General features: G+C 49.2%; 2 protein-coding genes and 1 non-coding gene across 3 annotated transcripts; all 3 read right to left on the bottom strand.

Moving 5' to 3' along the window:
* Positions 1 to 565: 565 nt before the first annotated feature.
* Positions 566 to 27,632, bottom strand: HOXD3 (homeobox D3). Its single transcript, XM_029072046.1, is given in 6 exon segments — positions 566 to 1,483; positions 2,793 to 2,976; positions 2,978 to 3,425; positions 7,905 to 7,989; positions 26,393 to 26,419; positions 27,601 to 27,632. Coding segments are annotated over 3 exon segments (1,296 nt in total). The 5' UTR covers positions 3,338 to 3,425; positions 7,905 to 7,989; positions 26,393 to 26,419; positions 27,601 to 27,632; the 3' UTR covers positions 566 to 731.
* On the bottom strand, positions 17,564 to 27,687 carry HOXD4 (homeobox D4). The gene is made up of 4 exons (XM_039913054.1): positions 27,601 to 27,687; positions 26,393 to 26,419; positions 21,846 to 23,966; positions 17,564 to 21,162 (listed from the first exon to the last, which is right to left on the bottom strand). The coding sequence occupies exons 3-4, from the start codon at positions 22,258 to 22,260 to the stop codon at positions 20,858 to 20,860; spliced, it is 720 nt and encodes a 239-aa protein (XP_039768988.1). The 5' UTR covers positions 22,261 to 23,966; positions 26,393 to 26,419; positions 27,601 to 27,687; the 3' UTR covers positions 17,564 to 20,857.
* On the bottom strand, positions 23,459 to 23,565 carry MIR10B (microRNA mir-10b). The gene has a single exon (NR_034877.1). It is a non-coding gene; the product is annotated as a microRNA mir-10b (primary transcript).
* Positions 27,688 to 27,899: the final 212 nt, after the last annotated feature.

Genomic DNA, 27,899 nt, shown 5'->3' with positions numbered 1-27,899 from the left:
TCGCCCCAGCATGACGCGCTGCTAATTCTAATTGATCTAAAACTTACCTTCCAGTACATCATTACCAGAATATCAATCCCTTGCTCTGCAGTATATTGCACTGTCATGCTTACACAGCTAGCCGAGAAGCCTTTTCGTTGATTTATGGAGAGTCGCCCAAAAGGAGGGAGCGGTGTGTACGTGCGTGTGTGTGTGTGAGCGAGCGAGCGAGCGCGTGAGTGTGTGTTTGTATGAGTGCGTGTGTATGTGTGTGCGTGTGTGTGTGCGTGTGTGTGTGCGTGTGTGTGTGTGTGTGTGTGTGTGTGGTTGTGGTGGGGGGAGTCCCGTCCGTTGCTGGAGTTGAAGGGACCCGGAACGTCAGGAAGGAGGAGGAGAAGGAAGGGGAAGAAGAGGAGGCAGAAGAGGAAGGAATGGGGAAAAGAGGAAGGGGTAAAGAGATAAAGGGATAAAGGGGTGGGTGGGGGTAGGAGGCAGAAGGAGGAGGAGGAGGAGGAGGCCGAAGGAGGAGGAGGAAAAGGAAGAAGAGGGGAGGAGGAGGAGGAGGAGGAAAAGGAAGAAGAGGGGAAGAAGAGGGGAGGAAGGGGGGGAGGAGGAAGGGAAGGAGGAAGAGGAGGAGGAGGGGAAAACAATCCAAAGCCAAAGCAGAAACCAACAAAAGACCAAACCCCAACAAACCCCAAACGCCCAACCAAAAAGTGAGGTAATTGAGACGGGCCGGGCCCGGGCCCCGACTACAGATGCGTCAGTTTGGGGGCCTCTTGAATCCTTCCCTGAGACGTGTGGTGGGACGTGAGATCTGTGTAGGTGGGGTGGGGGTCGCAAGGTCCGTGGTGGTGGTTGCCGGGGATCTGCGCGGCGCAGCTGTAGTCCACGCTGGCCGAGGACGGGTGGGACAGGTGGCCCAGGTTGAAGACGGGCCCCGAGGCCGGCATGGAATCCACAAAGCTGCCCCCGACGTAGACCGGGCTGCCCTGCAGGCTGGCGCTGGCGAAGCCCCCGCTGCTCTGCATGGGGTGGTGCTCGTACTCGGGCCCGGGGTAGCGCTTCTGCTGCGGCAGGCAGCTGCTCAGCGGCGCCGTGTAGGCGGCCAGGCCGTACATGTTCTGCTGGGACTTGGCGAACGAGGGGGGCGAGGGCGCGTCGTAGCCCAGGCCGGTCACGGGGGGCAGCGGGCCCGCCGAGTAGCCCACCTGGCCGGCCCCGCTCAGCGGGGGGCTGCGCTCCGGGGACTGGCCCACGGGCGAGTGCATGATGCCCTTGGCCTTCTGGTCCTTCTTGTACTTCATGCGCCGGTTCTGGAACCAGATCTTGATCTGGCGTTCGGTGAGGTTCAGCAGGTTGGCCATCTCCACCCGGCGCGGCCGGCACAGGTAGCGGTTGAAGTGGAACTCCTTCTCCAGCTCCACCAGCTGCGCGCTGGTGTAGGCCGTGCGGACGCGCTTGGACGCGGGGCCCGGGGGGCTCTTGTCCTCGCAGCTCTCGCCTGGGTCGGGGGGCGGGGGCGGGCAGGAGGGGGAGATGAGGAGAGAGGGTCAGAAAAGGCTGCCGGCGGGGGACGGATGGGGCCGGGGGAGGGCTGGGGACCGAAAGCCGGGGGTTGACACGAGGTCGGGAGGGACGAAGAGGGTCTTCAGGTTCTGCCTCTCACCGAGGGGAAGGAAGAAGAGAAGGAGGAGGAAGAAGAAAAAGAAGAAGAAGCAGAAGAAGAGAAGGAGGACGAGGAGGAAGAGGACAAGGAGGAGGAAGAGGTGGAGAGAGGAGAGAAAGAAGAGGAGAAGGAGAAAGGAGGGGAATAAGAGAAGAAGAGGAGCAGGAAGTGCTCAGTGGAAGAGGGTGAGTCGTCCAGGGGACAGTCTAGACTGGGATTTGGAGACATAAGCAAACAGTTAGAACGCAAGCTCCTCGCAGACCAGGATCCGTCTGTTTCTCAAGCACCTAGTATAGGGGTTGCTCTGCCCACAGGAGGCCCTCAGTCTGACACTTAAAATGGGTGAGGGAGACTTAGGGAATCAATCCATCAGTTGTATTTATGGAGTGTTCACTCTGTGCAGAACACCATTCTGAGTGCTCGAGAGACTACAAGAGAGATAGTTAGTTAGTTAGTTAGTTAGTTAGTTAGTTAGTTAGTTAGTTAGTTAGTAGGGCCCTTGCCCTCAAGAATCTTAGAATTCAGCAGAGGAGCCATCACTAAAAAAATTACGGATGGGGAAGCATAGGGGATGGAATGAGTGGGGAAGGATTGAAGGCCCTTCGGGGTTGGAAAGAGTCTCATGTTGGCCCCTTACATCCTTCCCCAGTGATAACGGTGCCCGGGCTCAGAAGGGTACTTCAGGAGAGGGAAGGCAAAGATCTGACTCCAGGTCAGCCCTTTCCTCCTCCTCAGGCATTCCTAGATCTCAAGAATGAGTCACCAGTCTGCCCGCAGTCAAACACAAATTTACGAAATCTGGAGAGAAGTCACGGACTTTATGCATTGAGCTCAGTTGTGGGCATTCATCAAGAAGCCCTTTGAGAGTGGAACAGATGAATGAAAACTTCTTTCCATGAGCTCCTATGACCTCTCCTCCTTGACTTAGGGACGCCAAAGGATGCTCTGCCACTGGGACACAGCTCTACCTCTGGCCAGGACAACTAAGCCTGGGAGAGGCTAGGGAGGATTGATTGGGGTGGAATGAGCAGGCATGAGGGTGAAGTTGAATCGAGTTGGGTTTGGGGGGTCTTGGATGGGATTATTCGGGTCAATGGTGTAGGGGGTGGTTTGCCCGTCCAGAGGGACATACCAAGATGGGTACCTGAGGTGGTGCAGCTGTTCTTCTGCTTGGAGTTCTGCCGGGACTCTTTCATCCAGGGAAAGATTTGCTTGCTGATGGTGGCCGATGAGGAGCCAGAGGTGTTAGGGCCGCCCTTGGCTTTCTTAGCCGGAGTAGTGCCGCCCGAGTTGGGCGGGGAGGATGGGGGCAGAGTGGGTGGGGGGGGGAGGTGGTGGTGGAGGCTGTTGTTCTGCATTGAGGCCAGGGGGCTGACTGCCACCACCTCCACCCTGTCCGCTTCCCGCACTCGGTCGCATACAACTGCCATTGAGCTCACTGCCCTTGTGGGCTGGGGCCCGGAGTGGTGTTGAGCTCTGGATGGAGCAAGCCGAGCCTGGGTAGTCCGTGTCAAGGGCCGCGGCAGCGGGAGGCGGTGGGTAAGGCTGATGGGTTGAGCCATAGCCATAGGTGTCGGCGGCCTTACTGTAGCCATAACCCCCGAAGAGGCCCGTGTTCTCATAGTAGGCAGTCTTCTGCATCGTGCACTCAGGGATCTCTGGGTTCTGGTGACCCAGGTCAAATAACATTGACTTCCGCCGTCTTCCCTGCCTTCGTTTTCCAGCTGCCACTTGTTCTCGGGTTCAGATTGGACTGGGCTCTGGCCCAGCGGGCACCCTGAAAGAAGAGAGATCCATATATTCTGTCAATCAAAAGACCTGAGCTCTCGTGGACAATAAAGCATTTCAACCCTTTTCAATCCTTACCAGTTTAAAGCACATTTTCTCAGTCTCTGCTCCTCATGCCCATACCCATGGGATAAAGGAGTTGGATTCAGATCCTGGGAAATCTGACTCGTTGGAACCCAAAGAAGAACTAACGGGATTCAGATCCTGGGAAATCAAATCCACAAGAAGGACTTAACAGGAAGTGGAAGTTCTTACCTATCCTCAAGAGAGTTCATCTTTCTCTCTTCCTTCTTTCTGCTTTTAGGCCACCACCAGCCTCAAGAGGGAACTTTATCTGAGACTGTTTTCCCTTCCCCTAGGTCCAACTTTTTGATTCCTCAACATCTGGAAAGTTGAGGCTGGAGAGTTTCCATTCAATGTTCCCTATCTCTGGGAGGTAAGCAAAACCTTAAAAAAGTCCAAAAATTCCCCAGAAATCTTGCTCCTGAACTCAACTCAAATTCTCCATCACCAAACACCAATTTTATATGAAACAGACAGCATCATCCTGTCAAGTCCATGAATTGGGGGCAAACAGTGATTACCGTAAGAGTTCAATAAATGGCATTGATTGATTGATTGGTAGTCCAGCAACATGGCTCAGAGTTAGGAAGAGAACTCAAGGGAGAGAATGGAAAGGACTCCTTCAGGATTACCTAAAATTGTACCTGTTTGGAAACGATGCATTGTTCTCCCTTCATTCATTTGGGTTGTCAAACTTCATCTTCCCTTTGGAGACATTCTGGTTGTGATGGGGTAGGAGTGGATGAGTGGGGCACAGGGGATGGGAGGTGACACTCAAATTCATATTCTGGGTGGGCATCGATAGATGGAGGATTATTTTTAATATAGATTTATTCTTTTCTCTATTCTAGAACTATTCTTTAAATGATTATGATCCTTGACCTCAGCCCAGTAGCTAGCTTTTTCTTTTTTTTTTTCTGCACATGCTCTGCAGAAAATGAGAGACACACATGACATGATGGATGGAACCAGAATTAGAACCCAAAAAACCAAGGAAAATTCCACCCCTATTGTAACTCTTCCTCTTGGTGGGGGTCCCCTCTTCCCCGCCCCCCTGCCTTCTCCTCTTCAAAGATTCTTAAGAAGTTAAAATATAACTAACTTCATTCAGCAACTTTTGTTTGTGCGATAAAGAAAACTCACAGGTCAGCTACCGTGGCTTAATTTTTGATCCGTTTCTTCGCTCCCGATATTTCAGTCAACTTCCCTTCTTGGAGATTTTCCCCCAAACCCCTTATGGATAATGGAGCTAGCCTGGATCTTTATGTTGATTTGAATTGTCTAACCTTAGTAGACATTTATTGGCATCTAAAATTAATTTCATTCATTTCCTCTCCAATTCTGGGGTGTCGAAATGTAAACAAATAATGCACTCTTCCTAGAATCAATATGTAGGGTATCAGCGTTTATATTTGTTCAGTATCTTGGATATCAATTGCTATTCATCTTAACATATATTTGGATGAAACACCTCTTTATAAGTTCGCTAACTGCTGGGAGACTGTTCAACTAATATAGCTTTCTTAGAAAATGGATTTTCGTTGTTCTTTATCTTTGAATATGCAGTTTAGGATATTGTGATCAAGATACACCTAATTTGCTGTATTCAATTGATTCCTTACCCACATTCTTTATATCAACTTCAACGACTTTTGCGGAAACAATAAGTTTCTAAATACGAAATCGACAGTTGATCCCTTTCATCATACTGATAGCATTGATGCACACCGGTAGACAAAATGCCAAACTCTGAGTCTGGAGGTTACTGGATTTTGTCTTTTCCTGGAATGTTCTATTCGTTATTTTGACTCCCCGTCATTAAATAATCACACTAGATGCTCAGTTAACATAAAAATTCTGCTCATCTCAAACAGTTTATCCTGTCATTTCATCATCAGTACTACCTTATCAAGACACCCTACTACTTTTCCCAAGATTGGGGAAGACGTTTATCTTAAGTTATTCTGAAGACTCAGTCAAACTGAAGTAGTTGCTTTAAGAAACTTGAACAACACTGCTTTAAGGGTGGAAACAAATAGTGTGTGTGTGTGCGTGTTTATGTTTGTGTGTGTATACATATGTGGCTTCTCCTCTAGGACTGCAATGTGGAAGGACCTAAAAAAGTAATAGAATCGGTGATGAATGAGAAAATACAATGATTTAGAGCTCACTGCCTCCGTTTTCATTGTTTTTAAAAATTTATGGCCAACAATACAGTCAATTAATAATTATCTATCTTCTTAATGTACACTTTCCCCATCAGCCAGGACAGAAGCACCCCGCTTCACACTGCCTGGTCTTATAAAACCCCAAATAAAATACTGGACCCCAAAGAAGGAGCCTCTTTAAAATAATCTGGAATATTGCTGCAAAACTGCTAAAAGCCTTATTTCTTTTCTGAAATCCTAACTGCTTGTGAACTCTGCTTGAACCTAAAAAGGAGGCAATGGGTCATAAATCACTTGGACAATGGTCAACTGTTCAGTGGCTCATCTTTTAGATCTTTTTTTTATTTAGTTCCCCCCCCCCTTTGGTACCTTTGCACATTTGGGCTTTGCACACACACAAATGTCCAGCATAAGGTCCTGTCCTGCCTCCAAAACTTGTGGCCCCTCCAAAGGCCACTGGGGCTCAGGGAGGGACATTAGCCTGGAAAGCAGAGCAGAAAACTAAGGCAACTGAGATTCGAATTGCTCTGAGGGAGGAAATCCACCTCCCCAAGTCAAAGATAGAGTCAAGGATTCACAACTGGTCATTTCCCCCTGTCGTAGTCAGTGGGATCCATCTAGCTGAAAGAGTCATCTGATGGGTTGGTGGTCGGCCTTCTTTGGATTTCTTAACAGTTTTAGGGCAAAGCAAAAATTATAGAGGATATTCAGATTGGAAATCTGACTAAAGAGAGATTGTGAGATCTCTCGAGTTGATCTGTCTTTGTCTGCCTGTCTGTCTCTCTCTCTCACACACACACAAACACTCACACACTCACACACACGTGCACTTGCATGTGCGTGGAAGTAAGAAAAGCTACAAACTCCTCTTCTGGCAAGTTCCCGGTTGCCGCTTGCATTCGATCCGACGGCCCAATATATTCATCCGATGCAGCTCGGTACTAATACTTGCTCACTACACTTAATTCTGTTTAGGATCAATACCTAATATGATACCGAATAAATAAAAGGCAGTCAGAGCGGCCGGTGGATGGGGTTATTAAGCAGCCGGAGCTCTCACAGTGCATATCAATGCACCTGTCATTGTGGTTTGTAGCAAAATTTATGACTGCCAGTGCGATGGCAGTAAACGCTTCAGTAAGGAATGAAAAGAAAAACACTTCCCAAGCCCTCGCACTTTTCAGAAGTGTAAAACAGGCTCAGCGTAGGAGGAAGCACAGCAAAAGAATCCCCTACTCCGCACATTTCGCTCCTGAACCTCCAGGAAGGGGAGAGATATATAAAGTGGCCCGTTAGTGTGCCTCTCCTCTGCCGAGGCAGAGACGGTCTCCTTCCAGGGCGGGTTTTTCCTTTCCAGAAAGAGCGCTTTTATTTTTTCCACGGCTTCCTGGATGAGCTGTTTGAGTCCAGTGGACCGGACGGAGACCTCGGCACCAGAAAAGACGCCAAGACTGGACTCTCGTTAGCGGTGCAGTCGGAGCGGGTGGGAGTGTAGTCGATGAAATTAGACAGGCGCCGCTGCCATTGTTAGTGAATTACATTCCCGTTCTAGATTCCATACAGGACGGGAGGCGGGATTGGGGGAGGCGGGGGAATGGAGGGCATGGATACTGGTTCCTTCTCTTTCTCTTTAAATCGGCTCCAAGGCTCACAGTCGGTATGCCCCTCTGCCTTTCGATAAACAGGGCTTGTGGTGTAATCGATGGGATATTTCTTATCACGCACCTCCCCGTAACTCGTGGGCGGACGGGAATACAAGAATATATAGGCAGAACTGTGGGTCTCTGCATAATGAGGAGTTTTTCCCACCATTGTTTGGATGGCTCGGTATTTCTGCCCCTTAAACCTTAATCTGGTTTGCAAAGATAGGACGGCATGCCTTCATCTGTTCTTCCATTCAACGTCTTTTTTCCTTCTAACCCTGTATCACTGTGGCGTATTACAGTAAGATGAGGGAAGTCCTAACCAACATTTAAAACCCCCTTCTTATTTAAACCCGATAACTCAATACTAAACATTCCGTGCATTCACGGGATTGGGAAAACCCCATTAAATAGTCATAAATTTGAAGATCGATGATCGGTTTCCGTGTAGTATGCGGCAGTTCACACCGGGGTGATAAACTTCACAGCTTTTCTTTGTTTTATGCTCCGTAATGTAGGAATTCTGGGGTAGTTACCTCGGGTAACGGGAGAGATGAAAAATGTATGTGAATTAAAAAAAAAAACAACACTCACCACGATTAGGTTTTTTTCTTGAATTTTGTCTTTAACTCTTTTTGTAGGATCTTCGGATTTCTTTGGATAATCCTTGGAAGAGGATCTGGAACAGAATGGGACACTCAGCGGAAGCTGTTTCTTTTTGTCTATAAACACATAAATGTAGAGACACTCGATTTTCCCTTTAAGAGTTTCATAATCAGTGTATCTTTTGTATATGGCTCCACCACTCATTTAGACACCCTTTCCCCACAACCCCCACCCCCACTCCCCAGTTGCTCAGGGACCAGAGAGTGCAATTGGTTTGGCTATGAACAGTGTGCGGGGGAGTGGGTTGGAGGTGGGTTGGGGGTAAGGGTGCGGGACGTGAGGAAGATCTGCGGGAAACTTTGGAGCGCCCTTAGAAGTCTCGGCCAGAAAATGCGAGTCCTGGACTTCAGAGCTTGGGCATCTACCGGTTCTTGGGAACTGGGATCTTTCGGGTTGGGGGTGCTGAAAAAATGACCCTCATTCCGCCTCTCCTGGCTCCCACCGAACTCACACCGGTTGCAAGAATGTAGTTTGTGCCTCTTGGGCTTCCAGCCGCACTGCCCAGGGGCACTCAGGTGCTGGGTGAAAAAAGCGTGGGTGGGGGTTAACCTTTGGGAGAAGCGATGCCGAGGAATAGGAGCCCTTTGGCAGGAGAGTGAATTGAGGCATGGGGCATCCTCTAGCCCGGCCCCAGGCACAGGCTTGGGGAGTAACTGCATGGCGCCCAAAAGGTGGCAAGGCCGAGCGCTCCTGCCCCTTCATCGTCCCGAGGAGCCTGAGCAGAGGAGGAAGAGGAGAATGGAAATTTACCAGCGAGATCCCGACGCCATTGCCCGGGACTCATACATTATGTATGGCGGTGGCTATCTTGGTGAGGTGTCATAACCGTAATGACCACCACCTCCCTACCCGAACCTCTGGGCTCTGGACTGGGGTTGGCAAATGACACCCTAGCACGCACACATACAAACCTGCGCGTGTGCATACACATACACACACCCACACATACACACACCACCCCCGGGTCACGGTGTCTGCCGAGATAAGGTGAAAATAGGGATGAAACCCTGTTTCTTCCCTCCTCCTCCTCCTCCTCCTCCCCCTCCCCCGACAACTCGCTCCTGTAATTTGTCGACTAAGACTTTGCAAACACGAGCAGTGCCAGGGAAAAAAAGCAACCCCCACAAAGCAGCCCTAGCCATTAAAGAGACAAGATCTCGCCACCATAAGCCTTTGAAATGACCTTTGGCGTGCGCGGCAATAACTCACCCCTTAATGAACACCCGGCGGAAGCGCTTCCGAGGGACCCCCAACCCAACAGGGCTCCCAACTTTGCACCGAGCTCTCTCGATCCCTGGCTGGTCCCGCAGGACGCAGCTCGCTCCTCTCCCCAAAAGTCTCTGCCCCCAGCCGGCCTCGCCGTCCGGACTGGAGTTTGGAGAAGGGGAGGCGTGATGCGGCCCAGGGCCTCGCTCAGGGCCGGTCCCGACAACTTCTCGGAGGAAACGTTCGCCGACTCTATTCTTGGTTTGTTTTTTTTTATCTGTTCCTGAAACGGGGTTCACTGGAAGCAGGAGGCTCTCCGACGAAGAAAGAGGCGCGAGAAGTGAGGCCGGGACCCACTCCCTGGCGGAGAGAACCGAGCCTGGCCCAGCAGCTCATTTTTTTTTTTTTTTGTATCAGCTGTTGATGAGCAGGGTAAGTTTTCATTGGGGTTTAATTAGTTATCGACTTCGGATCCCGGGGGCCTGACTTCGGGCTCCCCGGCACTGGAGGCGCATCCTGCTGCTGATAGGAACGGTGGGGGCGGGGGAGGAAAAAGTTGGCCAAAGTTGTGGTTCCTGCCCTCCCCCCCGCCACCATAATACACGCACATACAGATCCACATAGAGAACACAAGAAAACAGACGCCAACTCGGACTCAGACAGAACACGCGCAGAAGCAGACACCCACACAGACACACAGAGACACACAGAGAACACCCCGAAGACTCCCAGACGGACGCACAGAGACATATGCAGAACACACAAAAGCAGGCACCCCTTCAGACACATACAGAACACACACAGAAGCAGACACCCACATAGACAGGCATAGGAACAGACACCCTCCCAGACACCCTGAGTCAGACACAGAACACACAGAGAGGCACGGCGTCCTACAGAGACACATACAGGAACAGAGACACAGTACCCACACAAGGCATATAGAGAAACACAGATATATAGTACATACACAGAGGCGCAGATACACTGTCACCTCTAGAGAGATTTACAGAAACACAGGCACCCACAGAGGGATACATACAGAAACACAGGCACTCAGTACACACCCAAGGGCATATACAGAGTCACAGTCACTCAGTACACATACACAGGGGCACATACAGAGACATAGGCACTCAATACACACAAAGAGGCACGGACACACTGTCACCTACAAAGATGAACATAAAGGATACTTACAGGGACATAGACACTTAAATGTATATACACACACACAGTCACATAGAACCACTCAAACACCCAGATGCGGGGACCCCCACCCCACACTCACACACACACGCACGCGTGCGCGCGCGCGCGTGCTCGGCTTCTCTCCCGGCCCACCCACTTACGAGGAAGATTCCAACTTTGTGATCTACAAAAATCTGATGCTGAAAAGCCCTGGCCTTGGGCCATCCCGCCCAAGCGTCCTTTCTAGGAACGAGCAAGTCAGAGCCCCGACCCCGAACTCTCTCTCTCCCCTCCCGTCCCCGGAAAACCTTTCGACTCCCCAGCCAGGGGGCCCATGGAGGGATTATTGAAATTTTAGGGAAGTTCTAAGTGAGTGCTTCCAGGGAGCCAAATGAAATGCTGCTCGCAGTAATTGGATTCAGCTGACTAGCTTGGCAGGCTCACAGCTCCGAGGCACAGCGCTGAGAAAAATGTCCCCCCCGCGCCCAGTCCCGCTCCGGCCCAGCTCCCGCACCACTGATCCACCTCCTGCCCCGACAACGCAACTTTGTGGGTCTCCTTCCATTGTCCTGCGGGCCAGGGGAGGACCCGCACCTGGAAGCGGCTGCTCTTCCCTCCACCCCCACCCCAGCTCTGGGGTCCGGGAAGGGTGAACCTCTCCTTCCCCCTACCGGGACTGAGCCCCAAAAACAGAGATGCTGAGATCAGCCTTGGAGACGAGACCGTCTTGAGGTCTCGAGGATCAGCCAGGCGCTGCTCCTGAATTTCCCACAGCCCGGAATCCTAACAGGCGCCGGGAGCTGGCTTCAGCTCAGTACGCCCTTCCGAAGTCGTTCAAAGTAGCGGCCAGACAGTGGACAAAGGGGAGGGGAAATTTTTGATCTGCGCACTGGATCTGGTTACTGGAAGGAAGGAGGTTGGGGTTGGAGATCGGGGTGGAAAGAGAGAGAGGAAAAAAAAACACTAGAAAGCGCTCAATACGTTGCCGGCCAAACTGGAGTCAATGTCGGGACCGAGGAGATGTAGGAACGCAAATCCACTTTCAGAGATCGCCTCTACCCGGTTTTGATACCTCGAATGAGGGTGTGAGGGAGGGAGATGAGGGGTGAGTGAGGGAAGAGTCTTCATAGAAATTTAACCTCCAGAGGAAAAATACTAAGCCGACGGCCGAGGGAAATAGCCAAAGCCATGCATGAGGGAAGAGAGTTTAAAAAGCAATGTATAGAGGCTCCATCAGCACCGAGTTTATTTTAAATCCATATAAATCAACCCGCCCGCATCCTGCCCAGCAGCCCAAGACAAAGGGACTAATATGACTCTCCATCTTACTTTGGCAGTGACAGTGTAAAAAAAAGTTTCTTTTTTATTTATTTCATTTTTATTCTATTTTCAGAACCGCGCATTGACCCCAGCGCCTCCCCCCACCGGCTCGCCCACCCCTCCCCTGAACTCCCCGTCGCCCCCCTCCCCCAAAGCCGCCACCCCAGCCTCAACCCATGCAGGAAGCAAATGCAGACTGCTAACCTCTGGGAACCCGGGTCTGTCCCCGCAAAGTGCATCTCATTACGATTAATCATCGCCCTCCATGGCTAGGTATAAGTGTATATAGGGCTGCGCGGGCGGGCTCACAAATTGGCAATAATCAAGATCACAGATTACACAAAATAAATCATATTTAGTATCTCGCTAAAGGCGTTGCTCAGCCCTGTGTTTAAAGGTTTCCATTTTGTCATGCAATTGCTTACCTGGATTTCAATTTATCATAACCCTGGGCTCCTCAGTCTCAAAAAGTGAGCGTCTGCAGTTGGGAGAATATTATCCTTCACCCTTTGTCTGCAGACAATACTGTCCTAAGCCCGATCTTGCGGGTTTACAGACATTTCCATATACCCATGCAGACAGTATTCCCGAAAGAGTGAAACCAGGCTGAGGTTCAACTACCAATAGAAGAAGGAGGCAGGAGTTCGGAATCTGGGCTTCCCTTGGCCACCGAGGCGCCCGGCAAGCAGCGCCCGAGTGGGCCCTCCGGCCCCCACTCTCTCTGCTCTGGGTTAGGCTGGATTTCGAACCGTGGCCCTTTATGGATTGGGAGAGAGCCCCCGAAACCCCTTTACCATCGGAAAACACAGGCGCTGCCTTAAAATGCGAGCATATTTGTTCACGTGATCTGCTGGAGAGCAGACTGTTCTGATTGAGGCTGAAACTTTCCCATCGTCCATCCCCGGAACCCAAGCACGGCCGGGGGCTGGCTGGGCTGGGGGGGTGGGGGGTCTCGGGAGGTGGCAACAGCGGAGACCCCCTTAGCAGAGGGCTGCGGCCCAAAGCGGAGGGCGGGGGCAAAGGGGGGGCGGGGAGGAAAAGGGGGAGCGGGGGAGGGGGAAGCGGGGGTGGGCGAGGGAGGGGTCCGGAGAGAAAATCAACCCTGAAACACCTTGCAACTTTTTTTAATGGTTCCAGACCTTGCCCCTGCCGAGCCCGGCCAGCCACGAGGGGCGAGGGGGCTGATGCCGGTCCGAGGGAGTCAGCCCCCGGATCCCTTCGGCTACTCGGGCCTGGGAGAGCCCACATTTTCTCCCAGATATTCCAAACGCGGCCGAAGAGTGGGAAGAGCAGGAGTTCTCCCCAAGACAGCTCTCCCGCCAGCCAGACCCCCCAGCATCCCGGCTTCATTGTGTTCATTAGGCGCTTCGCCCCCACACACACCCCTTCCTTGTGAGCAAAACAAACACACGGGGTATTAATTAATTTGAATGGCAGTTTTGCCAGACATTGCTGATCAAATAAATGATTAATCCGCCACTGGTGGGGGAGGAAAGAGACCCTCGCTTTCCTTCTGAGGAGGCTGCAAAAAGGGTGCTCGGCTCGAGAGAAGCGGCCCGTGCGACCCCTCGATTGAAACGTTCCCCTTAACCACCCCCCATCTCTCCTGTTTTTATTTTGTCCTTCTCCAGGAGATCCAGGCGAGAGAGGATTTCCCGCAGAGACCAACGAGACCCCGGAATGATTCCTTTTTTAAAAAATTGTAAACAATAAAGTAAAGCCTGTGAAATGTGGGATTGGGATGCGAGTGCCAGAGTGACTGGTTAATCCTCCCAACGTCCAGAACGTTTCCCGAACGCTCTAGCTCCTTTGTCTCGGACTTTGCGGGGCTAAAGGAGCCGTGGAGTTCGGGAGAGCGGGTCAGTCTGGAGCCCTGGCAACTAACGCTTTGCTTTTCGAGGAGGACTGGAAGTGCATGGAGTCTTTTTTTTTCCGAATTATACTTCTTCCCATGCCTTCGCAGGCCAGTTAGAAAAAGAACGGGAGGCCAATACGGAAAGAGAACATCTCCTCTGCACACGATTATTTTCATTTTTTTCTCCGATGGGAAAAACCTCTCTGGCTTTTCCTCCCCAATTCCGGGTGGACTTGGGCCAGCTATTGGAAAAGGCCAACGGTGTTTATTGCTCTGGCATTCAAATAAAATGTCTGGAATTAAACAGGGTTCGGCGCGTCTCCTCTGCCAGACTAAGGTAATCTGACCCACTCTTGGAAGTCTGTCTCTCTAAACATACTCACTCCAGGTCACCAACGAGGAGCCCTGTCTCCCCGATTCCACAACGATATTTATTTACAATCTATTCGGAGCGGCGCTTGCATGTGCCCTCCTCTGTTCAGCCCCTTTAGTTGTCTCCACTTTTCCCGGCTTGGACGAGGAGATTGGGCATCAATCTCGGGGGGCGCGGGGGGCGCGGGGGGCGCATTTCTTCCTTCCAGTGCACATTTTCCAGATTGGGAAAACAGCTTATTGGGAAAGTTTGGCAGTGGGGGTGCAGGAGGAGGGAGCGCTGGGCCACCCTCTCCCGCAGGCCGAAGTCCCTGACGAAACCGGGAAAAGACGGGAGGTGAAAGGCTGGCGGCCTCCCTCTTTTGTCCCGGTGGGAGCAAGCCCCTCGCCCCGCACCCACGGAGCGGGATCTTAAGCCCGGCGGCCAAGCCGGAGGCTTCGCGGGAGTTTTGTCTCCCGGAAAGGATCTGAGGTTTCTTCAATCGGAGCATATGTTCGTGGAGCAATAAAACGGGAAGATTTACAGTCCTCGCCCGGCCCCCAACAGCCTCGCACCCTTTCAGGAATTACTTACAATGATTTATCGCAACGACCCGGGCAATTGTCAAACTGATCAAGTGTCCCGAGCCGAGGCGGGGGGCGGGAGGGGGGTGGGGGGGACGACGGTGGGGAACCGCGTTCCTGGGAGCGGGCTGGGATGGGGGCCGGGACAGGGGCGCCGCCAATTTAGGGTGCTTTCTCGACAAAGAGGGGAAAAGCCGAAGCTCATTGAGGAAAAAAACAGAAACACAAAACCGAGACGCTCTCGAGGAGGTCCGAATCGGCGGCCGAGTCCCTAGCAAGGCGTATGAACATTTATCATCTTTGAATAATTGAATTAATGTGTTATTGTTTGAATGTATAATTCATAACGGAAGAAACTTTGTCTCTGTCCTGGCCCGGAAAAATAAAAAAAGAAAGCTCAAATGTACACACAAACACTCACACTCGCGTAAGCGCACTCACATACAGAAACACAAACACCCTCACGCACATCCATACAAACACATACATACATACAGCCCACACAGCCCCATTTACATATATGCACTCTCATACACACACACATACACACAAACACACCATAAGCCCCAAGTTCGGAAGTCGTAGACTCTCCCACCTTCGGTGGGCAGAAAAGCTCCCGGCCCACGGAGAGAAGGGCGGCTCGGGAAGCCCCCCTCTCTCTCTCCCGGATTCCCCCAGCTCCAGCCTGGGGTGCGAGGCTCGACACTTCCCTAGCCCCTTCTGCCTCTTTGGTCGCTCCGAAGCAGCCCTCTTCCATCCCAAACTGGAGGAAAAGCTCGAGAAGCGATAGCGGTAGGGAAGGCAGAAGGGGGAAGAGGGTAACCAAGCTTCTCTCTCTTTCTCCCTTCCTTTCTCTCCTCGATTCCTTCGTGCCTCCTTGCCCCTCAGCCCGGCACCCCAAACCCAGACAAGCACCTAACCCCGGATCCAAAGCGGTTTGCTCCCCTTTATTTTCCTTTTCCCGGAAAAAAATTAAAAGGGAAGGAGACAGCAGTCCTGCCTGGAAAGCAGAAGCAGCGGCGCCTGGGTGAGAGGAAGAGCTCTCGGAAATCATTATCTGTTGGTTAAAACCTGCCTTGGGTAAAATTTCAACTCCATTTTATAGCCTCTATTATGACGCAAAGAAAAATTTACGACCCTCGCTTGAAAAGAGGTTCAGGGCCTTTTCTCACCGGTTTTAGAATAGGCAGCAGATGCCCTGACAGCGAGCATTGTCCCCAGTAAGACATAAGCGACCAGTAAATCTCAACCCCATTTCAGCACACATGCAAACCTCCAAGCCTGGCCACGTTCTTTACAACTCTTGTTATCTCCACGCAGAACGCGTACACACACACACACACACACACACACACACAGTCTCTCTCTCTCTCTCTCACACACACACACACACACACCCAGAGTCTCTGGCCGCTTTCAGTAATTTTTCATAAGTGCAGAGCTTTTCTGAATCAAAGGTCACTATATAAGCCTCTAACAACTTCTCACTGTCGTACGGTTCCAAATCAGGAAGCAAAGGGAACTATTTGTCACGCCTTCTGACAGCTAAGTTCATTAAGGATTTAAATCCGAAGAAATAAAAGTCGTAAAATGTTTACGTACCGAAAGACTCCTTCTCGCCTTCCACGGAAGGGCTAGCTGTGACGAGAAAAGAGCCCTCACCCTTTGTATATTATATTCTTGGGATCTCTTCAGTTTTCAAGTCTGATAGAGTCCTTTGCTTGGCAGATTAATGACGAGTCCGTGTTTCTTAAGGGACGTGCTGAATTAATTATTTCGCAAATCACGTGGTCGGGACTTGTAGAAATCTATTCTTATCATCTTCCTCGCACTTTGAAAATTCTCCCCGTTATGAATGTCCCTCGGCAGACTGAATGTGGTGCCCAGGATGCCCAGAATCAAGGAAGGGGCTAACCAACATGGCCGTTGGAAGCGATGTGGCTCTCTCTGGAAAGGTCCCCATTTACTGTACTGTACAGTGAGCGGTGTTTGCTATTGACTCTGCCTTTCCTCCTCATTCTTGCCTTAACGACTAGTGGTGATATAATATACAGAATTTTATTGATGTATTGGTAGTAACAGGAGGAGCCATTAAACAGAAGACGGTCAAAGTATAATCATAAAATGTGTCTGAATATTTAAACTTATGTCTGGGCACTTATAAATACACATGGCACACGCGTCTCGGGCGAGCCCTCCATTTATTAAGCGCACATGTCTTATTTTATGCATGATGTTCGTTTCACGTCTCGAGCAAGCCTCATCTATTTTCGGACTCGGGTCTTGGCTACTCTTCAAATCAAGTCATATGTAAAAAATATCCGCGATAAAAATAATACAAGTTCCTTTTTATAGCAAGGAGTGTTTATTGTTGTCTATACCACTACTGTCAAAGGGGGAGGGGGGGAGGGGAAGAGGGCCTGCTATACCGAGCAGTTTTAGAAAAGTTTTAAGGTTTCCAAGTTTCTGGTCTAATAGATTGTATTGAAAGCCCCACGAATAGCCAAACTGCTCTTTTCCACATGCTTGAACCCCTTCCTTCTTCCTTGGCTAATTTCCATTCCGATTTCAAGATTCACTCCCGACTGCAATAGTTTAGAGTAGGGTCTCTAAGTCCCAGATGGGAAACGAAGGGGATAGATTTTTCTGCCTGTTCCCAGGTAAGGACCACACCTATCTATGTATTACACCCTCTTTTAGCGTGGGCTTGTCCCTTGCTTGGCTGAAAATGAAAGAACAAATAACACCCTGCAGACTCCATAAACCTTCAGTCCCCTCTCATCTTCCCTCCCGCCTCCCTCCCTCCCCGCCCCCCCACCCCCACCCCATCAAACAACAACCCTCCAATCAACATGAACACCAAATTGTTCAGGCACATTTGGAGGTGTGTTTTGTCACTCTAGGGACAATAACAACAACAGCCCCAAAGCATGGGCTTGCTCTCCAAACCTTTCTGGGAATGAAAAAATAAATAAATAAGGAAATAAACAAGCAAATCAGTGACTGAGAGAATGGAGGCATACTAAAGAGTCTTTAGACTCATTCTAAAGACTGCTTTTGTAAAGGCACCAAAACAGAATAGGTTTCTCTACACCTTTTATTATTTCAAATATATATGAAGGAATTACATCAAAACTACAGGTGACAATTAGTATAAATAATAGTTTAATCAGTGGCAGCAAAAACATGGGTAAAGTCTATAAAAAGCATCATACGTGAACAGATATGGGCTTGTTGCTTGACAATGTCATCATAAACAAAAGGCTGCAACAGACAACATTGGAGCTATGAAAAGCAGTCTCTTCAAGGCAACATCTCCCGTTCACCTACAGCTACTGAACCCTTTCCCTGTTCCCTTGTCCTCCCCCACACACATCCAATTTAAAAGCAAAACAAAACAAAGCAAACATTTCTGGCTCATATTTGGGGAAACAAAATGGAAAAAATAATAACAAATGGGAACTGGAACTCATCTTGGTCTACCACTGCTTAATTCTGCGGCACGTTCAGCACATTCGCAGATGGAAATGCATTTATTTTGGTACCTTTATGTTGAAGTCAGCAAAGAGGGTTTACTGATGCCATTATCCTCTTGTAAAAGTGTCTGCCTCGCCAGCGTGCCCAAATGGGCGCCTTGATCCCAAGATTAATTTAAGAGTGGGTTTGCCCTACAAACACGTCCTCGAGATATTAACATTTCAAAAGGCAATCTCACTTTAGGCCTACATCGAAAGTGGAGACCTATAAACAAAGGATTTGTTTCTCTGATTAAGTTACTTTCCAGGGTATTAGTGCTAAGAAGCGAAGGGGCTTGGCTTTTTTCCAAAAATACATGCTTTTGTGCTTTCTCACTGAGAGGCAGAAAGATGTGAACTAAGAAGTTGAGGCATTTGATCTGAAGCTGAAGTAACCTGAACTTCTGGAGGAAAAAAAAATCTGTATCTGTAGATATTTATCGTGGAGAAAAATACATTTCATGGAAAAGGCCCGATTTAGTCAGGGTGGGAATTTCAGGGCAGAGTTGAGATTTACTTCCCAAGGTGCCTAAGGAAAGCCTTTTCAATACTGCATCCAAATGTTCTCCATGTTAGAAAAGAAGAGAAGGGTAGTTAGAGTCCAAAAGGTTAAGGGTTTAGAGGTCAGTCCTCCCGGCTGAAATACAGCTAATCGAATAGAAAATTTGTCCTCTGGTTGAACCTGTTTCTGTAATTTAGCCGAACTTCAGTAAAATACCTTTTCAGCTTCTCAACGTGAAGGCATCAGAAAAAAGACATCTTTACTATGTATGAACTCTGTGCTTTTTGTCATAGAAACAATGATGCGAATAATGCCAGAATATCCATCTTTAATATCACGACGTGGAGATATTCAAGTATTGCCATGTGCAAGTCTGAGAACCAGGCTAACCCCTTGGAAGAACAAAGAGTTTGTCTCCAGGACCCTACACAAAAGACCAAGTCTTGGAAGATACTTTAGAGAATCCTAATTTCAACCACTGGGTTCAAATTAATACCTGTTCTGTTTTTAGAAACGGATTTACAAACAGTTCTGTGTAGAAGCCGAACTGCGAGGAAAAACACCTCTGTTTGTTTTTGTTTTTTAAACCCTTCCATTTTCTCCTTTCTAGATTGCAGTTCCTGATTCTTGACACTCCCCCCCCTTCACCACTCCCCCACCCTGCCTTTCTGTTCTGACTCGCTGGAGTTGCTGAGGCCATTTTATCGGTTGATTTTTTTTAATAAAGTAAGAGGTTGGGGGGGTATAAAAATCAGAAGTCGAGTTTATGAACTGTATCTGAAGCCCAATTTTCCCTGGACTTTTAGAAAACCGATCTTTGAAACTCTTCTCAGCTAAGGTAGAAGAGAAAGGACATAGAGTTTTCTCTCGTTAGTTTTAAGGGTGTTTTGTTTTGTTTTGTTTTTACTGCTGTGCTCAAGGGACGGCAAAGGCTCTCAAACTTTTATACGGTGCATTAGACTCGCACCTAATAATATGAACTCGAGATTTGGCTCAGATTTACCTAGCTAAACGCGTCTCCCCCCTGCCCCCGCTCCCCGTTGTAGCCCTCCCTTCTTCCCCCAGCCTCCCTCCCCTGATTCCCTCTTCCGAACTAACTTTTTTGGGTTCCTAAGCATCTGATTCCAGTTTTTTGTTGTTGCTGTTCGTTAATGCTTCTCCTCCCCACCTCAAAAAAAAACAACAAACAAACCCATAAACCCAAAGTATTCCTTAGGGCTCCAATATATTTTCCAGATTTCTAGTAAGACAACGTTTCGATTTTTTAAAAAATCCGATATACATGGGAAAGTGTGCTTTTGGAATCGAGTTCGAACGCAAAGCGCTTTCGATAATACCACCGTATGTTAGGGTAGTTTTGTTTTTCCATAATAAAAGTGTTTCATCGTTTGTTGCCTTAAAAAAAATCACATAGAACTGATTTCTAAGTATAGAGCTGAATAAAGCATACAGTCTAAAACATCTTAAAGAAATTGACTTTGGATTGATACATTTCTTTCTCTAAAAGGGTTAAGGGCATTTTCATATTTACAGAAAAAAGTTCTAAATGTCTGGTAGAGTGAGAAGAAACCTCATCTCACGGTTCCCATCATAAGAAATCTTGTACTCAGCTTTCCCCCCTCAGTATTTTTTGGCTTGAATGTGTGAATTTGTTTTCGTTTTGTATCCCTAATCGACAAATAAATAAATATACGTAAAATACAATCTGAAAATAAAATAACCCGTTTCCATTTCGTTCCTACGCATCTCTTCGGGCATTTTATGAAAATGAGCCAGGGCATTGAAGCACCCTTTGGAAGGGGCAACAGACCCACCTGGGAAGTTCATAAATCCTGAAATCAGGCTTCATAGTTTCAATGGAAAGATTCAACCCCCACCGGCAGGCTCCTGCCCTGAACTTGCCCAAATTCATAAGCTCCAAACCGCGTGGGCTTGAAAGACAATCAAACTGATACCGGAATAAAGCGTCAAACCTTCCCTTTTAAGTTCACAACCGAAAAGATGAAATTTTCATTTCTGCTTAATGATTCGTCACGGTTTTATGGCCTCAGTAGCTCCTTCAATATATTCTCTCTATTTATATATATATTTCAACTTTCCACTCCCTGCTTGGAGAGTTTTTTGTTTTGTTTTTTTTTTGTTGTTTTGTTTTGTTTTTTTTTAGGTTGTGCTAGTTATCAGGAATGCCAAGACAGTCCAAAGAATCATCACTGGCTCTCCTTTGTACACCCCAGTACCTTAAAGCAAGGACAGCCGGGAGCCTTTTGCTGCTACATGCAGGTTCTGTTTGGATCACGTCAGTTCTACACACCACAGTTCAGAAGCCAAGGATGAAACGGGAAGAATTTCACCTCTTCTACAAAGTCGTCAGATCAGTGTGATGGTCCTTCGGCAAGGTCTGTAGATGCTGGGTCGAGGCAGTATTGGAGGACCTGCCCTTCGTGTTGGGCAGCTTGTGGTCTTTTTTCCACTTCATCCTTCGGTTCTGAAACCAGATCTTGATCTGGCGCTCAGATAGACACAAGGTGTGGGCTATTTCGATCCGACGACGCCTCGTCAGATACCTGTTAAAATGGAATTCCTTTTCCAGTTCTAGAACCTGCTGCCTGGTGTAGGCTGTTCTGGACCGTTTGGGTTCCCCTCCGGTGTAATTGGGATTCACTGGGGGACAGAAAGAAACACACAGGCATGTAGATCTACCTGGGAACAGATTGGGCACATTTAAAATCTGGGGGGCGGTGGGGGGGACTTTGTAGACTCCATGATTCTTTTAAACAATCCTTAGACGTGCACTCTCACACACACATGCACACACACACACTCTCTCTCTCTCTCTCTCTCACACACACACACACACACATATACAGACTCCCCCTCTCACACACACGCGCGCGCACACACACACACACACTCACACAAGCACGCCGCTGTATGGATCGTTAAATCCCCATCGAGAAAACGTGCTTGGTGGATTTTCAGTCCATTTTGCAGATCCCCACCCCACCCCCATCCCCACCCCCACCCCCGGTCATCTCTACCATGTTCCTACTCTTTCCTAAGATGGAGTTTCCCCTCCCCGATTGTAGCCAACGAGCCACATGGCCAACGGCCTGCTTCCTCAGCTATAAAAATTTATGGGGAGCCTAATTGCGGCATCGACTTCACACACATAAACGCAGGCACAACCCCCCCCCCCCCCCACACACACACATAGACACACACCACACACACATACACACACACGCAGTCACACTCACACAAGCACTCGCCCACTCCGCCTGTCCGGGGCTGGGGCAGGCCGGGGGCCTGGGGGAATCGAGGCAGAGAAAGCCGAGGAGCCTTACCCGAGTTGACATGCACTTTCTTCATCCAGGGGTAGACCACGGCCGGTTGCTTGAGGGCTGTCCCGTTGGGAGGCTGCTTGAGGCCGGGAGGCTGGCTGCAGGCCCGGGAGCTGGGCAGGGAAGGCGGCGGTGGACAGTGCTCCGCCGGCCCGGGGTAGTGGCTGGCCGGCCCGGATGGCTCCTGTCCATGACCCCGCGGCGGCCCCGCAGAGCCCTGGGCATTGGTACAGCTGAAGGGCTGCTCGCTGTAGTTTGACCGTGGGTAGACTCCCTGATGCTGGAAATCCGAGCCCTGCGAGCCACTGTAATAGTCTGAGCTCTGCTCCGCTAGGTAGCTATTCTGCAAATATTCCTCACAAGGAGGAAATTTGGGGTCCACATACTTAGAGTTCACCATATACGAACTCATGGCCATTAATTTCTGAAGGTAGAAAATACTAATTTTTCTCGTGTTGTCTTTTTTTCTCCTTCCATAGGGCCCTCCTACTTGCTGTCAACTGAATAAAGTTAGTGGCCCATGTGACCAGCTCAGCCAATGGCGAGCCAGGGAGTTTATCACCGGATTTGTGAGCATCTCATAATTTTCACAAATTTAACTAAATAACATACGTGTAATCAAGTGACTCCGCGCCACACATTTGATCTTCCCAGACAGATGGGAGAGTCTTGGGGACGGTCCCTACTCCCCAACCCCCCGTGCCCGTCTCTTTGCCCTTCAGGTACCCCCGAGCTTTTCTCTGACAAGGACTTTTCCAAGCCTCAGTCGAACCTTTCCCCAACCCCACGTCTTACTCGGGAAAATCGAATACCCGAGCCGAGGTGGTGAAGGAAATGATCGGGAAATTTAGGGGGGAGGGGGTGTCGAGGAGTAGGGGGAGCTACCCGTACAAATCGAGGCTCCGAGAAGAACGCCGCATGCCAAAGGAAACCCATCAACTAAGAGCGGAATATGATGTACAATAGATCTGTCGCGGCTTTGTCTCTGCGGGGTCACCCAAAAGTTACCCGAATCTAGTCCGGTTGAATAAAATTAGGCAATCAGTAACTCCGGGGGCACATTGCAAGCCTCGATATAGAAATTCACGCAGATAGCATGGCAACGCTCCTTTGGGCTTCTTTTTTCCGCCCTTATAACGACTAAAGTTGAAAGCAATTGCGCTGGAGATGCCATTCCTCCAGCACAGAAGAGCGTCCCAAATTTAATTAGATTAACGCAGCCTCCAGGAAGGAGCAGTGTGTCTTAGCCCAAGTCAATCCCGGTCGGTGGCTCCATAACTCCTGTTCTTTCAGCCGCAGATATTTGGTCGAGCTGATATTAAGTGGCTACGGATTCTTTTAACGTTTTTCTCGATCACTTTTTTTCCACATGTCATTCTCCAGAAGCAATAATTCATTAGAATATTTCTCAGATCCGTGGACTGCCCATGTGACTATCTCTTGAACAACGAGCAGATTTTTTAAATCTATAATTCACCCATTGAGATCAATATTCCTAGTGTTACAAGGTGTCGTCAATAAGAGAGCCCGCACAACTTTGAGAATTTCCCAGAACCAGCAGGCAGATAACTTTGAATCCTTGAGAGATTTAATCGTCTAACCATTTGAGGAAATGTGAAGTTTTTGCATCGACCATATATTCCCCTAGAATCGAATCTGTGACTATGTGAATACCACACAAATTCGGTTCTACAGGGTATATATAGACAACGTAATAATATTCTGTTCTCATCTACAATACAATCCGCCAGAATCATTGCATTTTTCTGATTTTTAACTGTCTTCGGAGCGAACACTATTCTGTCCTGGGAAAGCGCTGCAGCCTCGACTGAAATCAGGCTGCAGTTTCAGGAGAGATTCAGGTGGGTTATTATCTGCTGAAATAGCTCTTTAGGTCGTGGTGACAATTTGCAGCGACGAATTTCAACTACCCCTTTCTGCCTTGCTCAGACGGAGATGAGGGCGACTCACGATACTCCACTAAAGCAAAGGACGCTCTTCTCAAACCCAAATGAGCAAATAAAATGAAATAAACCAGTAGCCAAGCGTAGGAATTATTGCCACCCACATTATCCAAGAGTTCCCCCGGATTAAAGAGCATTTTCAGAAAGAGGCAGACGCTATCTGGAATAGGAAGAAAAGAGGAAAATATATAAATACAGCATTCTGGACCTCCCTCCCATCGCTCCGAAAAAGTCGTGTGAAACGTTAAAGTTAGTTAGCAGAGGAGAAAAGAATCGGTTTCGTTTACCTTAATTGGCTTTAGCTTTTTTTCCCCCTGCTTGGCTGAGTGTAAACCTAGGAGCGAAAGCGGCGCTCAGGTTTGGTGCGGGAGCGTTTATGGGGAAGGGCAGGGCGCGGGGGTCATTCGAAATCATTTACAAACATATCACAAAGTTTCATTATTTTTGCTTTGCCGACAGCAGCACAGAAGAGTACAAAAGTTCATGAATTGAGCTGCCTCACTCTTTAGTGCTGCCCCTTGGTCAACCTCTTTAAAGCAGGGATAGCACTAGGGTGGGTTTCAGAAGAAGAGGGAGGTCCAGTCTTGCTTGGGTTTTGCAGGCGGGAGATTGGGGGTCGTGATGCAGCAGAGATGTGGGGTCTCGGGCCCTCAGGAACGGTGGGGGAGATAGCGACGAACTGGGAAGGGGGGACTCCCACTGGAACGGTTTCCACGGTTTCAAATTCGCACCCTAAATCTTTCCTCTGGCCCTGGAAATCCGTTTGCTTTCTTTGGGGGCGGGGGGTTAATCGCCCCCCCCCATGGATTCGTGAAAGGAGCTTTCTCAGATCAATCTGGTCTCCTTTTTTAGGAGGGCCCCAAAAATCTCATAATTAAACAAATTCCGCGAAAATCAACTTTTGCCCTAGAAAATAAGCTTCCTTGGGTTATTAATAGGAACCCAGGGAGCTGGACCCAATCGACTCGGGAAAGGAGAAAATCGCGCACATTTTCATATTTGTTAGACGCTGTGACCTGAATTTCACCTTATTGCACGACTTGCTCAGACAGGTCAAAGCCAAAGAGTTATTGATGAACAAAAGCGTTAAATATTCACCTCCTGTTCAACTGCCCATACTAATGCTTTTGATCTAGCAGGCTTTTTGTGCTCTTGCTCATAATCAGTATGCAAAATGTAGGTTTGGGAGAGAAAAGTCATTCAGAGATAGAAGACGAACCCAAGACTGATATGCCAAGAACATCTCTTCGGCTCAGCATGGAAGGAAGCAAAGGAAAAGGTTACCTATGTGAAAGAGATTTTTAAAATGCGCAGTGGTGAGAGAGCCAGAGAGAGAGAGAGAGGCGCATTTAGCTTCCCGAAGGACATCTCAGGGAGGAAAAGCTACAATGCAGAATCAATAGCACCAAGGATAAGCCTGACATAGTGACTTCAAAAAACCCGATTATCAGCACGGCTGACTCCATGGGCTAGGAAAACGGACCAAATATTTGAATGCGAAATTGCTTGCCTTCACCCGATTATGTCTAGATAATGTTTAACTGGAACGGGATAGATGCGTGGTTAACTTATTTTCGCTAGACTTGACTTTATTCTTGGTGGGGGGTTGGGCAAAGCAGATTCATTTAATAGGAATTAGAGTCTCGGATTTGGGCGATTTCTTCTCCTGCTCCCCTCCCTACATCCGTAATGTCCCTCTTGGGTGGGGTTTAAAATTGAGAAGTTCACTACGGTCTTCAGAACTTCCTCTGAGGCTTTCAAACGTGGAATATCCAACCCTGAAAGATCACAATGAGCAAAAACGACCCACAGCTGCTGTTCTCTGCATCCTTACCATGAAAATCCCAACCAACCATCTCCTGGCCGGTTCATTAAAAAAAAAAAAAAACCAAAACACGGTGATTGGGGATGCTTGGGGACGAACGGACTTGCGTATGGGTGACAATTACCTTCCCCTGCTAGCACCCCTCCACCGACCCAGGGACAACCACCCAGTCTCTTAGACGTGCCCATGTGCATGTCTTCCCTTCCAGAAGGGTTTTGAAATAGGGACAACCCAACTAGGGAGAATTTTAAGTTCTTTTACCCTTCAGAAAGGGGATGGGAAGAAGCGGAGGCGGAGGAGAAGGAGCAGGAGGAGAAGGAGAAGGAGGAGGATGAAGAGAAAGGAGGAGGAGGAGGTGGAGGAGTGGTCGAAGCATGAACTCTGCCTTCGCGGAGGGAGGCGCTGCGGTGCTCCAGCATGTTAGTATGGTAACTGCTAATTAGTTGCAATCTCTTAACGGGGATTTAGGTTGCCACCGAGCACCTGTGCGCCCCGGGAAGCGTCTTCGAGGAAAGCTCCAGCGGGGTTCCAGCTCTCAGGTGCTTGTTAAAGAGCCCAGCAATCGACAGGTTCACCGCAACCCAAACTCTCTCAAGACTCTTAAGACTCCCCAACCAGCGTAGCCTCGCAGCAGGAGCGGGAAAGTCCTATCCTCCACCCCGCTGTATCCCTGCACTCGGGATTAGTGGGCATCTCCCCTCCGCCCCCCACCATCCCGGTCCCGGCAGGGAAAACTTGTGAAGAAAAGAGAAGGGACTTACCGAAGGCGTCTCTCCATCGTGCCGAACCTGTTGCGATAAAAAAACGTGGGGCATTGTTAAAGTCCAGTCGGGAATAGCGCTCCTTCCTCGAGACGCAAAGGGAAATAGCCAAGGCCCCGAGGAACTCCCACCAAATGAAAACCCCTGGCCCGGGGAGCCTCTGGACTAGGAGAGCGCCTGACCTTCCCTCTCAAGCCAGGACCAGCAGGCCAAAGTCGGGTGCCCGTCGAATCCCAAAGCCTGCGCCCCTTGGCCCTGATCCCTGCTCGCCCCCATCCCCATTCCATACTGTGATTCACGCGTCGCCTCTGGCCCGCGCCCTCCCGCCGCAAAACGGGATTCGGGCGGGCCTGGGTCCGCTTTTGGGGGGGTTTCGCCTAAACCCACACGAAAGAGCCCGGGGTCCGCCGCTCGGAAACCATCTCCCAGAGTCATCTGTCACAGCTTCGGAAGTATCATTCCTCGCGGGGCTGGAAAGAGCTCTGTTTTCTTATTAAAACGTTCGGACCACCTTCATATTTCCTTTGGATGCGACCCTATGGTGCGGGCAGTTCCCTCATGCCTCTCCCTGGGAAACAAGATCGGGGGGGCATTGGAACTCTTTCCCCCATTCGGGTGGGCTGGAACTCATCGAGGAGGAGTTTATAAAGGAAAAGGGGAAAACAGTGGGGTCAAGAAAAAAAAATGAAACGGCCTTCCGGGAAAACGGTCATTTTCAACGACAGCAGAAAAATTGAATTCTACTAGTTTGCACCCTTCCCTTGGATAATTCCCCAAACCATGGTTTCCCCCCTTAGAGCCTTCTAGCCCAGTTGCCAAGTTTTCAGCACCCCAGTTTTATTTCAGGATGGCAATTTACACCTCCTAAACACGGATAAATCTAAGCAGCTCGGTTCCCTTATCCCCCGCCCCACTGCACCCGCAGAGAATTGCACCAGGTTCCATCGCAGAATCGGAGGTACCGTTATTCGGAGGTCAGAGATAGCAAGCTCATTCTTACTACTTAATTCTGATGAGGAAGACCTGGCACGAAACCTTTTCGTGTGCAAACCAGAAAACTAATCGGATCCTCTCTCCCACGGCTAATTCGGGGTTGGGCTGAATTTTGTTCGAATTCGTTGACCCTCTTCCCCTCCCCACGGGCTCAACGCCATCAGAGAGACTCCATCACGTCTTTAGTTGTACATTTTAGGTAATAACGGACTTACTGTGCTTTCCCAGTGGATCAGAGGATCTGACAACAGCAATGTCTCGTTGTTCAGATTCACGCAGAATGCTCCCTGCTAACACTTTCCCTATTTCTGCTCCCAGGAACTAAAGCATCTGCACTTGTATGCTCTTAAAACTAATTTATGGTGGGAATTATATTTTGGCTTGTCAACTCTCAAGCCATAAAACAAAGTTTATTGGAATCACGTGCTCCTAAATAGCCACTCAGGACCTATCTCTGTGGAGCCATAAATAACCTTCTGCTTTAAACTTTTATTCGCTAAATAAAGGTTCACTG

Source organism: Ornithorhynchus anatinus, chromosome 9 (assembly GCF_004115215.2).
Source record: "Ornithorhynchus anatinus isolate Pmale09 chromosome 9, mOrnAna1.pri.v4, whole genome shotgun sequence".
Lineage (NCBI taxonomy): Eukaryota > Metazoa > Chordata > Mammalia > Monotremata > Ornithorhynchidae > Ornithorhynchus > Ornithorhynchus anatinus.
The sequence above is the reverse complement of the archived record's forward strand: the minus strand, read 5'-3'. Positions and strand labels throughout refer to the sequence as shown.

Excerpts from the sequence above, each read along its gene's own strand:
- HOXD4 (XM_039913054.1), bottom strand. The coding sequence starts at position 22,260 with ATGGCCATGAGTTCGTATATGGTGAACTCTAAGTATGTGGACCCCAAA. Across the intron at positions 21,163-21,845 it reads GAAAGTGCATGTCAACTCGG|TGAATCCCAATTACACCGGA; the intron begins GTAAGGCTCCTC and ends TCTGTCCCCCAG.